The sequence below is a fragment of the Palaemon carinicauda genome, chromosome 28, assembly GCF_036898095.1.
Source record: "Palaemon carinicauda isolate YSFRI2023 chromosome 28, ASM3689809v2, whole genome shotgun sequence".
Taxonomy (NCBI): domain Eukaryota; kingdom Metazoa; phylum Arthropoda; class Malacostraca; order Decapoda; family Palaemonidae; genus Palaemon; species Palaemon carinicauda.
In genome coordinates this window covers 5,192,249-5,207,399 of record NC_090752.1, presented here as the reverse complement: position 1 = coordinate 5,207,399, position 15,151 = coordinate 5,192,249, and the positions used below count along the sequence as shown (strand labels likewise).

The following is a 15,151-nucleotide window of genomic DNA, read 5'->3' as shown; positions in this document are numbered from 1 at the left end:
CCTCGAGCAAGAGATCTCTAACCCAAGCCAGTGGAAGGCCATGGTACAGAGGTTATGGCACTATCCATGGCTAGAGAACAATGGTTTGATTTTGGAGTGTCCTTTAATCGAGCTAATCAGTTATCTTTTTCATTGCCTTTGTTAGCGTTGATTTACGCTGTTGCTATCATGTTCTAGTATATTACTTAATGTTTAATTCATTATTATAAGTAAGGTAGAGAATCTCGGAATGGCTAAAGTTTGCAGAACTATTACAGGGAAACATGTTATGTAAGTAATTTTCCCTTATACGGACTATGAGTTGAAGACCTTGTCAACATCGGGCACAGAGTAAGACATTGAATGAATAGCTTGATAAGGAATTACCATTATTTTAATTTCAATGTTTAGAGAGTAAGGAAAATTATCCTAACGTAATTTTGTTTATATATATATATATATATATATATATATATATATATATATATATATATATATATATGTATATGTATACATATAATGTATGTATGTATGTATGTGTGTATATATGTATGTATGTGTATAAAGAGAGAGAGCATTGTATAAGTATCAAATAATTATATCTAAATTATATTTGGGAGTTTGTACACAGCACTGTTTAGCTACATAGTCAATTGAAAGAAGCAAACGGCTGAGGTAAGTGTAGTTTTTCTGAAATTCACTTTTTAATGCTTCTTAAAAAAAAAATCAGAATATTTAAAAACCGTTTAACCTTCGAGTGTCCCTCTCTTGCAGGTTTTCAACGAAGGAATCCGCCACACACGCCATTGTGTCTGTGCATAACTCTGAGATCAACGGCCAGCCAGTCAAGTGCTCGTGGGGAAAGGAGTCTGGTGACCCTAACAACACTCCTGTCACTACTCAGGTCATGGTAGGTTCTGCAGAACCCCTATAGTTTTAAAAAACGAAGGGAGATAACTATATTTTTTCCTCACTGAAAACTTACTCTTGAGATATTTTTCCTCTTTAGACTTCCTTTCTATTTTCTTATGGTATCTGTACCAGTAGACACGTAGGATAGGGCCTATACTCGATTTTTTTTAATGAGGCGCATGTGCACTGACTCTCAGCGGTGCCCTTTTAGGTCAAGGAAAAGTTTCCTGATCGTTGATTGGTTGGACATGATAATTCTAACCAATCAGATAACAGAAAACTTTTCCGAACTAAAAGGGCACCCCTACGAGTAGGTGCAAATCTGCCTCACTAAAAATAATTGACTATAGTTTACTGTAGGTACCATTTTCCCTTTACTCTTGCACATTGACTTTTCTTTAGATAACTCAAAATTAGTTTAGATCACAACACTAGGACGTGTCAGGGAACTTAGCGTAAATTTAAGTTAATCTTACTTATAATATAGTATGAAAAAAAGGAAGGACAGAGATCCCCTTTTTTTCACTTGTTGTAGAAGTAAACATGTGTCTGGATGCAGCATAAGAGATCCCTGACAGGTCACAGTACTGGTGCCCTGGGCAAAGTGGCCTGGCTGTTCCCACCCCCTTTACCTGATCTACCAATCCATTTTAAGGTGAAGGATATGAGATGAGAGATATTTTTTCCGTCTTGTGGGACTAGTCAGGCAACGGGTGCCCAGCGGCACCCTAGGGCGACATCCCTCGCCATGTGTCGTGTGTCAGTGGCTCCCTTTCTGTGTGTTTCAGACGCTGACCGATGTGTCCGAATGCTTGTCTTTGCAGCCGCTGCCGGGGTCGCAGTACCCGTACAACTACGCCGGCCAGATGGGCTACTGGTACCCACAGGGCTACCCAGCTCAGGTGCAGGGACAACAGTTCCTGGGCATGCAAGGCTTCGCTTACGGACAGTATGGCTACCAGCAGGGGTAAAGAATAGTTTCATAAGTCTATATACAAATAATCATGTATTTATACGTCCGTACCAACCTATATGATATATAGTTTGATATGCCGCAGCCTGTCGGCATTTTCTACATTTGTATGTGCCCATATAAGTAGTTGATGAAGCCAGCAGATCTTTTTTTGTTATATTATGCGTTTTGTGGAATGAGTTGAGATTCGTTCTGGAAGATCTGCTTGTTGCCGTCAATCGCCTCAAGGGTCATGTCATTTGTTTTCTTACCAGAAGTAGACGAGAGTTCTGTGGGGATTTGTTTTTTATAGGAAGATTCTTCAGGACGATTCTCTTCCTCGAAGAATATTCCTGAAGATAAAAATCTCCTCATAGAACTCGCATTGTTGATGGATTGTGCTGTTTTTTTTTTTTTATGTACGTGCTATAACGTTGCCTTATTATCTGTGATTTGGTATTGATGTATTCTGAGAGAGTAACTTAGTTGCTTTTAACCCCCCGCCCCTATCTCTCTTAATATCTCTCAGTTGTTCCATGCAGAAATCTGGTGGCATTTGTGGCATGTTATACTAAGTATGTGGTTAAAAATTCAGAACAGCATATGATTCTAGAAACTCGTAAAAGTGGCAATCAATTTTGCCATCATAATACACTGTAGATGCATGCTTAAGCAATAATAATCCTGTAGATTTTGTGGTTTGTCGTGAAATACGGGCTGTGGTAGAATGCTATTAGGAATGTTTAGAACATTTCTTAGTCGTAGAGTGATATTCGGCCTGATTTTGAAAATGAAAGATATGTTTATCATAAATAGATTAGTTTTGAAATTTTTTTTTTGTCGTATTTTGAGACCATGTTATAGCCAACTGTATTGTGTGTCTGGTAACGCTCTAGATTAGTTAAGTGTATCCCATTAAACATGATAATTTTAATTTGCATTACATAAACTTAAGGAGAAATTCCTCTTTTTAAGGCTTAATTTTTTTAATGATTTTTTTTCTACATTTTAAGCAGTCTTAACTTTTTTCTTACTTTAAAATTTTTGACTTTAAAATTTTTTAAAGTTGCTGTAAAGACCAAGGTAGAAATATATTTATTTTTATCCCTATTAGTGATATCAAGGATAAGATTTTTTCAGTTAGTGAACTCTTTAGTACTGACTGAATTGTGATCAGTGAGTATAGTATTAACATTGAAGACCTCCGTCGCGGGCAATATTCCAGATCTCATTTTGTTAGGTTGTGGATGTATCTTGTATTGACGATTGGAATAAAATTAGGCATTTGTCACATTAACAAAGATTTTTGAAGAGATTGTGGTTTTTTTAATAGAAGTTGCACACGAGAAAAAACTATTCTATAAATTTAACTGATTTTTCAAGAGATTATTGTTTTTAATTGAGGTTGCACGTGAGAAAATACCATTCTTTAAAAAATTTAACACTGATTTTTTTAAGATTTTCTTTTTTTTAATAGAGGTTGCACACGAGAAAATATCGTTCTATATCATTGTAACACTGAATTTTTATGAGATTTTCGTCTTTTAATGGAGGTTGCACACGAGAAAATGTAATTCTATAAAATTTTACCACTGATTTTTCAAGAGATTTTATTTTGTAAGTTTCACTTTGGAACAACACCATGCTATCAAGTTTGTGTTCGTAATAGCATTAATTTGATGTCAGGAGGATTAATTAAAGGGAAAAAGATAGGTATAACGAAGAAAATGTTTATCTGAACGACATTTTAAACCGCACTTTTACACATAAGTGAAGTAAACGTCACATTAAGTATACACAGGTCATGTACAGAGTACAGACTTGGCTGTTAAGGCTGTAGTGGTTGGCGCCCCCCCCCCCCACCGACAATTCAAACCGCATTTTTACACACAAGCGAAGTAAATGTCACATTAAGTATGCACAGGTCATGTACAGAGTACAGATTTGGCTGTTAGTGATGTACAATACTGTCACATTAAGTATACTCAGGTAATGCACAGAGTACAGACTTGACTGTTAGAGTTGTACAGTAGAGCCACATTAAGTATACATAGGTCATGTACAGAGTACAGATTTGGCTGTTAGGGGTGTACAGTAGAGTTCACATTAAGTATACACAGGTCATGTACAGAGTACAGACTTGGTTGTTAGGGTTGTACAGCATAGTCACATTAAGTATACACAGGTCATGTACAGAGTACAGACTTGGCTGTTAGGGTTTTACAGCATAGTCACATTAAGTATACACAGGTCATATATAGAGTACAGGTTTGGCTGTTAGGGGTGTACAGTAGCGTCACATAAAGTATACACAGCTCGTGTACGGAGTACAGACTTGACTGTCACTTTAGGTATACATAGGTCATGTGCAAAGTACAGACTTGGCTGTTAGGGGTGTACAGTAGAGTGGTTGAACGCCCCCCCCCCCACCCCGCCCTCTCTCCCTCCCCCTCCCTCATCCTTCCCTCCGTACGCAACAGATCTGAACAATTCGCGTAGGTTCCCTTTGTCAACCATTTATTTGGCTGTCACACTGGAATCCCCGACTTTACCGATTCAATCTCATTTTAAAATCGAATCTCCCTCCCGTCCATTATTTGTTTGCTCTCACTAGGCTGCCACTGGAGCTAAAAAATGGGAGGGAGTGGGGGAAATAAAATGGGAAATAGGACGATGTCTCTCCCTACTCGGGCGAGCTTCATCTCCAATTGTAGAATGCGATGTATAATCCGCCCTCAATGTTTTCTTCAACGTCGTCCTTTACTTTATCCTCATAGATTGTTTTGATTAGTCGCTCTTTAGTTAATTCTTAATAATCTCTACAATTCCGGTTATTTCTAAGACTTACATAAGTTCAATATAAACTGCCACGTTGGGAAAACTTTACTTTTATCCTCATAGATGGCGTTGATTAACCGATCTTTAGTTAATTCTGAATAATCTATACAATACCGGTTATTTCTAAGACTTACATAAGTTCAATATAAACTGCCAAGTTGGGAAACCTTTACTTTTATCCTCATAGATGGCGTTGATTAGTCGCTCTTATTTAGTTAATTCTTAATAAACAATACAATTTCTGTTATTACTAAGACTTATAAGTTCAATATCAACTGCCAAGTTGGGAAAACTTTACTTTTATCCTCATAGATGGCGTTGATTAGTCGCTCTTGTTTAGTTAATTCTTAATAAGCATTACAATTGCTGTTATTACTAAGACTTACACAAGTTTAATATCTTGCCAAACTGGTGAGGGCGAGAAAACTTTTTAGAATTACATTTTTTTAAATAATCTCCCCTATATTAATAAATACCAAGTGCCTGGTGGTATATATGTGTGTGTGTGTGTGTGTGTATATATATATATATATATATATATATATATATATATATATATATATATATATATATATATATATATATTATATATATATATATATATAATTTCCATTCACGCTCGCCAACATTGTCAGACGAATAAATAGTCAGTCTCTCAGGTGGGGAGGGGGAGGAAGTGGTCATACCCTGGTGAGAGGGGTCATAATTAGGAAGGGTTGAATCTGTGTGTACATATATATCTAATGTAAATATTTAGCAGTAATTTTTTGATGGGTCGCCTACACTAGTAACTGTAGTCAAATCTTTTTAGTGGGGCTGATGTGACAGACTCGCAAGGGTGCCCTTTTAGCTCGGAAAAGTTTCCTGATCGCTGATTGGTTGGACAAGAATACCCTAACCAATCAGATAGCAGGAAACTTTGCCGAGCTAAAATGACACCGCTGCGAGTCCGTGCAAATGCGCCTTAATAAAAAAAAAAAAAAGAGTATAGATAAAGCGGTTTTCGCCATGATCACACATTCAACAATTTGCGAGAATGAACGATGATTTATTTGTTCGTCAAGTCATTATCTCTGCAGGATATCCGTGCTCAGCACTTAACTTTTTTGTTCCCCCATACCTCAAAATATTGACTTAACAGTACACGCACACCTGTTACTGTCCCTACACTTGTCAATGGCCCGCCTTTTCACGAGAGTACTAGTTTTATTACTCTAAGGTATTTTTACATTCAGGTCAACGTCACTTGATTGTGTGTGTGTTTTGATTGTCGTTCTGGAAGAGTTTTATTTTGTGTTTAACTTGTTGTTTTGTTATAATTATACTGGTAAATTTAATTCATCATCAAAAAACCGATCAATGAACAGGCACTCCAAGTATTATGGACTATATGCCTTTACTTTCGTGGGAGTGTGTACAGTATATATATATATATATATATATATATATATATATATATATATATATATATATATATATATATATATATATATATATATATGTGTGTGTGTGTGTGTGTGTGTGTGTGTGTGTGTGTCATTTTCCGCTAACGATAAATACATCCAAATTTTATCAGTCGCAATTTCAATGTCTTCCACTAATTATGTTGACCATTATAACGTGATTCCGTCAACACTAGGTCTTTTTAACATATATCATGCCTTATTTCTTAATTAGAGTTTTCATAAGAAGTATACCATAAAATGCGAAAAGTCGTACAAATGCTTATGATTATTCTTTCAAATTAAATAGTTGACTTTCATCTTGCAAACTGTTTCAAAGACAATATTTGTTACGCCTATAACTTCGACTGTAGTCCATAATTATTATTGTAATAACTTGGCCTGCTAGCATTTGTGTAAGGGCTGTAAGTGTGCAAGAGCCCGTGCCTGGCTATACGGGCCAGGTTAAGTTTTTTTTGAGGCATTGTGCTTATACGCGCGCGCGCGTTCGTGCGCTTGTCGTGTGAAGGGTAAACTATTGAACATGGACTGGTAAATGCGAGAATACAATTAAATCTCAAATTAATACATTTGTAATAGTTGAATACCGGAAATACGAAGGTGAAATCACCTTCTACAGAACAATTAACAGAAAAGAAATTACGAATCAAATGTGTAGACTGCCAAACTATCCTAATGTCAAACGTCCTTTACTTTTTAAAGGATGTTTTCCTGGTCATATCCCACAGGAAACACCTACTCACTACAGGACCTACAGTATCTGTTTATGTTTAAACTAAAGTATCATACGGCGTATAAAACATTAATTATCAAATCCACATTAACGAAGCACTTAGAAAACCGTTAAGTCTTCAGTTTCTTCTTGAAAGCCTTAATAGTTTATTCTTTCCTTAACTGAATGTAAATTAGCATATTTTAACCAAGAAGTATAAGGGAATATTAAACCAAATGAACTCTAGAAATGGATAAGGGTGCATATAATTACAAAGCATTCTCAAAGCCATGCTTATTCGTGTATGTTTATACAAGCACGAATGTGATTATTAATATAATGGAAATCATTCTAGTTTGCATGAATACTTCTAGATTATCATTGGATGCAAGAGAGCATGCTGTTGCTATCGCCCTAATGTATTGAAGACCACATTGTAAAGATGGACAGATGTATATATTGTCTCGTTAATTATGAAAGGTACTGTAAAAAGAAAGGAGAGATAGAAAATGGATGAGAGAAGGGAACTTAGAAGAGTTTTAACGTTAACAGTGTTGTATGTGTGTATATATATATATATATATATATATATATATATATATATATATATATATATATATATATATATATATATATATATATATATATATATATATGTGTGTGTGTGTGTGTGGGGGGGAGGGTTTCATTTTTAACTTATCTTACAGCAGAATCGACTCCCAATCTTAGATAATGTGTGTTCTTGAAATTTCCTTATGTTAGTCATTTTAGAGGTTCATATTTTGGTCATTATATCCATCTTAAAGTAATTTTTATTCACATTACTTCCGTTAAAAACACCAATAAATACGAAAGGTAAATATTTTCCAGTTAAATTTTCTGCCATCTCTTCGCAAGTCATTTTCTCTGGTCTTTTGGGGATTCGTGCATTTGGAATACAAATAATCGAGAAAAATATTTAATATGATTCAATAAGAGAATTTTCTCATTTTAAAAAATCAATTGTAGGTATAATTATTTGAATTAAACCCATTATTATTGCGTTGCACAATATATAATTACAAAGTTATCCTTTTATAGATGAAAATGTTTGAATGACAAACAATTTTGAATACTTGAAGGTAAAATTAAACTCTGCACTAAATTCTCATATGCACAAATATTTTCAAACAAAAAGTTATATTCCTATCTTAAAAGAGAGCAGTTTTAAACTTAATCACTCCTTTGTAGGTAGTACCACACTGCTCTTGTAATTCACTGCTCTAGTAATTCCAGTTCTTGTTGACAAGTTGGTATAATTTTGCGGAAAATATTTATCTTGTGTAAAGGCTTTGCAAGGAAGCTTAGTTGCTATCTGCCTTTGTAAACTTTATTTACTTAATCCCTTTCATATTTTTCTTTCCTGGTAACTTTATCGTTTTGAATATTTGATATTTTAAAAAGACATACTAGCATAGTACAATAAGCTCCCACGAGACATCCGAATAATTGTAGATGTTGGGGCTTTCAAGAAGAAACTGAAGAATTTTCTTATACTGCGAGTGTTTCGATAGTGATGATCAAACAGTAAGCGAGCAATATGCATTGTGAAATGTTAAATGCTCCCGAATGAACATTATAAAACAACCGTAGAGGTTCTGTAGAGAGTAGGTTCCCCAATAGTACAGTACCAGATAAGCAGCCCTTAAATTAAGTACTGTAGTTAGCTTGTATGAACTAGTACTTCACCGCTGAGAAGTCTTTTAAGTCATTCAGCAAAGACAAAACAATACTGTGCTTGTTTACATGTTCATTTGTGCACTCCCAACCATTCAAATATGTTTTTGAGTCTTACACCTCACCTTGAAATCAAAATTTCAGGCAATGTTATATAAAATCAGCATCATCATTTCTTACGCCTATATAAAAATCATCATAAAAATTGAAGTGGAATTTTCCACGATTATTTTAACCTTTTGAACAAATTAACCTACCAAGTCTCGAAAGGATTCTGCTTTATTCAGGATCCACCGAAAAAAATGCAGTAGTACTCAAAAAAAAAAAAAAAAAAAAATCCACTTATTTCCCTTACCTCCTTGTCCAAGAAACTTCAGGTCGCGTAGCATAACATTCTTAAGTAAGAGTGCTTTCCCTTCCTCTATACAAGAGGTGCCTAATGACTTTCCTCCCTCTACCCCCCCCCCCTCTCTCTCTCTCCTTGTATTTTGGACCTTAGGTGTGTCGAGAGTAGTTGTAAGACGAGAGGTCATGTTCCTGACTGGTCGTAAACCCGTTGAACTTTTAAACAGAGTGAGTTCTAGGTCTTGCCAAAAAAGAAATGGAGGACCACCAAAAATACCTTCTTCCATCTTGACAATAGGTGTTTCATTTTCTCCTCTTCATTTTTAATTAATATTTTTTCCCCTATTGTCATTCAGACCGGTGCCTCTTCTCTGCATTTACAAGAAAAGACCACTATATTCTGTAGTTGGTCTGTACCCTCAATTTCATTCTCTTTTCATTTTTAATTTGTTTTTCCCCCAAAAAAATGGAGGACCCCCAATAATACCTTCTTCCATCTTGACAATGGTGCTTCATTTTTAATTTATCTTTTTCCAAAAAAAAAAAAAGAAATGAAGGACCCCCAAAAATGCCTCCTTCCATCTTTACAATAGGTGTTTCATTTTCTCCTCTTCATTTTTAATTTATCTTTTTTCCCCATCTATTGTCATTCAGACCAGTGCCTCGTCTCTGCATTTACAAGAAAAGGCCACTATATTCTGTAGTTGGTCTGTACCCTCAATTTCATTTCCAAGTTCACAGCTGAACGGAATGCTGATGCCCGACTAAACAAACAGAATACACTGGAAAAAAAAGTTCCGTCCATACACATTTTTTTTTTCGCTCGGCGAAAGCTGACGTGAGTGATAAAAACCATCGAGTGTGAACTGCGTATGCGGGAAGGGTTTCGTCGTTCAAGTGGAGTAACATAGAGAAAGAATAGAGTTTTTATTGAGTTTTATGTCGCAAATAATGGATGCAAGGTTTCTGTTTTGTTTTTTGGATTTTTTTTTTTAAATCTGGAAATTATTCAAGTCTTTCACTAGCGATAAGTATATTAAATTTTAATAGTTAAGAGATTAAAAGACACAATTTCACAGTGCTACAATGTCTTCTGTTTTGTTTTTTGGATTTTTTTATTTAAATCTAGAAATGATTCAAGTAAATTTCACTAACGATAAGTATTTATTTTTAATAGTTATTTAAGCGATTAAAAGACGTAATTTCACAATGCTACAATGTCTTCAGTGTTTTTTTTTTTAAATCTGGAAATGATTCAAGTAAATTTCACTAACGATAAGTATTTATTTTGATAGTTATTTAAGCGATTAAAAGACATAATTTCACAGTGCTACAATGTCTTCATTTTTTTTTTAAATCTAGAAATGATTCAAGTAAATTTCACTAACGATAAGTATTTATTTTTAATAGTTATTTAAGCGATTAAAAGATGTAATTTCACAGTGCTACAATGTCTTCAGTGTTTTTTTTTTTTTTTTTTGTTTAAATCTGGAAATGATTCAAGTAAATTTCACTAACGATAAGTATTTATTTTTAATAGTTATTTAAGCGATTAAAAGACACAATTTCACAGTGCTACAATGTCGCTTCGTCAGTTTTAACAAAATATGTTTTTACTACACTATATAGTCAAACATCCAATATCTTTTATTACTTTTTAGAATTTTCTCACTATGATTTTGATGGCAAGACACATTAAAAGTTAGTATTATTGCTTCTGTTAAATACTTAGTCGGTGCAAGTGCTATATATATATATATATATATATATATATATATATATATATATATATATATATATATATATATATATATATATATATATATATATATATATACACATACACACAATATTAAATTATCAGAGAAAGAAATGTCGTTTAAACATTATAAAACCATCGCCTATCATATAATTTTTCCCAAACTTAGCCATGAAATAAGAGTCCTTTTATACCAGCAAGGACTTTCAAAATAATTTCAAAGGATGAATCCCTTTAATAATTACATTTATGAAAGCTTCATATAATTTTTCCCGAACTTAGCCATGAAATAAGAGTCATTTCATACCAGCAAAGACTTACAAAATGATTTCTAAAGATGAATCCCTTTAATAATTACATTTATGAAAGCTTCCATGACAATGATAGGAGGGTAAACTTCCTTGGAAACCAAATAGTTAGTTGTTATATATGAGAGAGAAAACCACCTGTTTTCGTTTACAATTCACAAGTTTTTTAATACAATTGCATTTCAATTATTTGTATTTCATTGCATCGTTAGAAGCCCGGCTTTGCATTCCTGCTAATATCATAATCTCAACGAGAGACGACAAATGAGGAAATTGTTTTACCCTAATAAAATTGTATTAATTCCTGGAAACCTCCTTTATACCTTCCAGCAAATTTCATCGGGGGTCTCTATAAAAGTTATAATTAGGCAAACATTGAAGTGGCTGCTTTCTTTCGTGATCCGTCGTCTTAAGCCAAAGTACACAAAGCACTGATGAGAGAGAGAGAGAGAGAGAGAGAGAGAGAGAGAGAGAGAGAGAGAGAGAGAGAGAGAGAGAGAGAGAGAGAGAAGGGAAATTAATCTCGTGTGTTATTAGACAAAAAGAGTTTGAGGAAGCAAATACTCTTAAAGCACATAGAAGAAGCCACCGTCACAAAGTGGGCAACCATCGTGTGTTTTCCTTGCATCATTGAAACTTAACTGCTGTACCATATTCGCTTTTTATCGTTGTTTTCAGTTACATTTTGCATTCTTTTCTCTTAACTAATGATGCAATCCTTTTCTGTTCTTTCTGATTATTTTTATGCAAGTTGACGCATCAAGTAGTTTCTTAATTGATAACATAAAATCTTGAGTGAGTTATATACGGACTCTTGGTACGTCTTGGGTCTAATGGAAACACCAGCTCTATATGAAAGCAAATGCCTGGTCAATAAGGAAGTTTTAGTCCATTGCATTATCAGATATTGTAACCTTACCTGTGATGTTTGTACATCTTAGATTAGGTCATTTTATAGAACTATTTTCAATCTTATGACTTATTGAAGCAGAACAGGTCAAAAGGACTGTAAAAATTGAGCTAACACAGGTCAAAAGGACTGTAGCAATTGAGCTAACACAGGTCAAAAGGACTGTAGAAATTGAACTAACTCAGGTCATAAGGACTAAAAATTGAACTAACACAGGTCAAAAGGACCGTAAAAATTGAACTAACACAGGTCAGAAGGACTGTAAAAATTTAACTAGCACAGGTCAAAGGGACTGTAAAAATTTAACTAGCACAGGTCAAAAGGACTGTAAAAATTGAACAAACACAGGTCCAAATACTAAAAAAAACAAGCCACAGATGGCATTCATGTCCAAAAACTTAAGTATTACTGATTCAAGAATCAGTAAGTTGCCAATGGTGATATCTCTAATTTTCTGCTTCAATATAACCGTTTATTATGGTAACAAAATTCCAATACTTTCTTTTCGAAGCAAAATTACAGAGAAAATAATTATTATTTCCGTTCCTCGTGTCATTATGATTCATTTCAAAATAGTGTACGAAACGCTTGGGACTTTCGAGAGCTGACGACATCGTTTGGTCATTGATTTTCCATCCATGATTTATGTCTCTGCAGAATATTTTGCGCTACCTGTATGTAGATACCGATTCACACACTCAGTATAAATAATTCATTTGGAGATTATCATCGAAAAACGGAACGCTGATTTCCATAAATGTATTTTCACTTTCCGTTAAATCCTAACGTCCTGTGTCAACATTTTTAGTTTTCTAAACCAGTTAGGCAGAGTATGAACCATAACACAATTTTTTTTAATTAGCATTAAGAATATAATTAATTTATTAATTATTTTGACCCTTCAACACGTTTTCTTGAAATTTTGATTTGGACATTTTTTTTAGCTTTTGGTAAAAAATAAGTTTCTGATTTATTTCCTCGTGTTCTAAGTTATTGAAGACAGTTTTATTTGATAAGATCGGTTCCTCGTTGGATCTATCTTTAATGGTGCTGTTAATTATGAGAAAATCATTTCTGTTAATGGGTAAAATTTAATGGGGCTAAACATAGTAGGCAGTGATAAAGTTTAAACATTGAAAATTGCAAAGTCTGAGAGGGTGAGAAGTCTGTTAAATGCATGTTGACTAAAATTCTGTTTTTATTTATAAATGATCCATGCTGATAAAGAAAGTTAGTTTTATATCACAAAGTGAGTTTTTGCTGTTTCTGCAGAACTGTATGTAACTGGTGAATATATCTTTAACAAACCACAGTGCTACTAGCAACGTTGTATTTATTAATGCTTGATTATTTCGAAAACTGATATTTGTCCAAATGTTTTACTATGAAAGGACCTCTTTGAGAGCTTATCTTGAAATGGGATTCCTATAGGAATATCATGTATATCCTTCAACCCCCCTCCCCCCAAAAAAAATGATACTCCTTTCCTTCAGAGGAAGTATTGCCTTCTTTTTTCTATTTTAATGTCCCCCTAATTTGTAATTGTTTAATTGGAGATTTATATGTGTTTACAGTTCAAGAAGTAACGTTTAAACCTAGGTTTTCGTATATTCCGTGTTACATTCATTATATAATCGTTTCTGTTCCTGTCTTATCTTTGTGTGTATTTTTTTTGGTTTTGTTTCATGGAGGTGTACTAATTTAATACAACCAAATTTTAAATATATATAAAAAGTGTGTGTATTGAAGAATGTACTTGCTTTTACTTTGTAATTTAACACAACCAAATTTTAAATATATATTAAAAAGTGTGTATTGAAGAATGTACTTGCTTTTACGATGCAATTTAACACAACCAAATTTTAAATATATATAAAAAGTGTGTGTATTGAAGAATGTACTTGCTTTTACGATGTAATCTTACACGACCAAATTTTAAATATATATAAAAAGTGTGTATTGAAGAATGTACTTGCTTTTACGATGTAATTTTTAAATATATATAAAAAGTGTCTGTATTGAAGAATGCCTTTGCTTTTACGATGTCATATGTACGAACAGAACATTCATACTTGTATTGCCTATTTCAGCATGGCGGGAATGCCCGGTGTCCCAACTTGGCAAGGAGTACCCCAGCCTCAGCTGCCCACAGGTCAAATGGCACAACTCCAGCAACCGACATCGATGGTGGGAGCTTACCCCGTACAGCAGTTCCAGGTATGTTGAGAGTGGCAGTGGGCACGGATGAGGAGATCCCAGTTCTCTGTTGAGAGCTGTGTGTCACCTTGTCCATGCCACAGACTACCCTCAGTCTCTTTCTTTTACATTAATATTATACCATTACAATTATTACATAGTCTCTTGCTGTTAAATATCTCTTTTAAATGTTTCTTCTTCTTGTCTTAGTGCTGAAAGCTCACAGTCTTTGTGTGTGTGTGTTTTTATTTTACATTCACCTTAATTTTCTTTTTATTTCGTTTTCTTATTATGAATTCCAATCAGAGATGTGAATCTTCTATCATAGCTTTGTGTCATAGCATAATTAGATCACTTCTATACCACTTTTACTTGGCTCCATCACATAAAAGCTTTTCCTTTTCATTGTAGTGATCACAATGTGATGATGATAATGTCCAGTCAAATATCTTACTCTATCTCTCGTGGTAAACTTTTTCTGTCTTGATCAAGCCTTTGCTGTCATTGATAGTATTAATGCACATTTTTATATGGGGGAGTTAATGATTGTATTCATCATATACAATCATGGCTTGTCCCAGTTACATTTTGTCTAGACAGTTACATGATTCTCATCTCAAAACACCTGAAACTGCATGCTGCTCACTAGCTCTTTTTAACATTATTAAATGTTGTATACAAAAATTGCATGTCTTATTTCAAACTTTTAATTTTCTTGATTTTGATTTATTTTATGGCAAAAATAAGTATCTTATTTCACTGGTTTAATATATAGATATATCTGCTTTACGTAACATTTAGTCATAATCTTATATAATCCTGTTATAATAATATACTTGACTCCAGCTTCTCTTAATTGTTTCTTTTATCTTTATTGGTTACGGATACTGCATGCTTGAATAATAATTAAAGAGTGTGGTTTATGATAGACGTTGCACCATTTGTTTCTTACTACAGTATCTCCATTAGGAATGTTACATGCTAGACATCTATGAATTCTTATAGTATGAGTAAAACAGTACTGTCTTGAAAACATGGCCACAGTTCTCCTTGGTAGGACC

General features: G+C 33.9%; 1 protein-coding gene across 1 annotated transcript in view; it reads left to right on the top strand.

The window, feature by feature from the left end:
* The window catches only part of LOC137621389 (cytotoxic granule associated RNA binding protein TIA1-like), a 44,430-nt gene that overhangs the window by 12,318 nt on the left and 16,961 nt on the right, over nt 1-15,151 (top strand). The window contains exons 3-5 of the mRNA XM_068351687.1: nt 754-889; nt 1,680-1,858; nt 13,985-14,111. Coding sequence (XP_068207788.1) covers nt 754-889; nt 1,680-1,858; nt 13,985-14,111 — 442 coding nt within the window. The remainder of the gene's footprint in view (nt 1-753; nt 890-1,679; nt 1,859-13,984; nt 14,112-15,151) is intronic.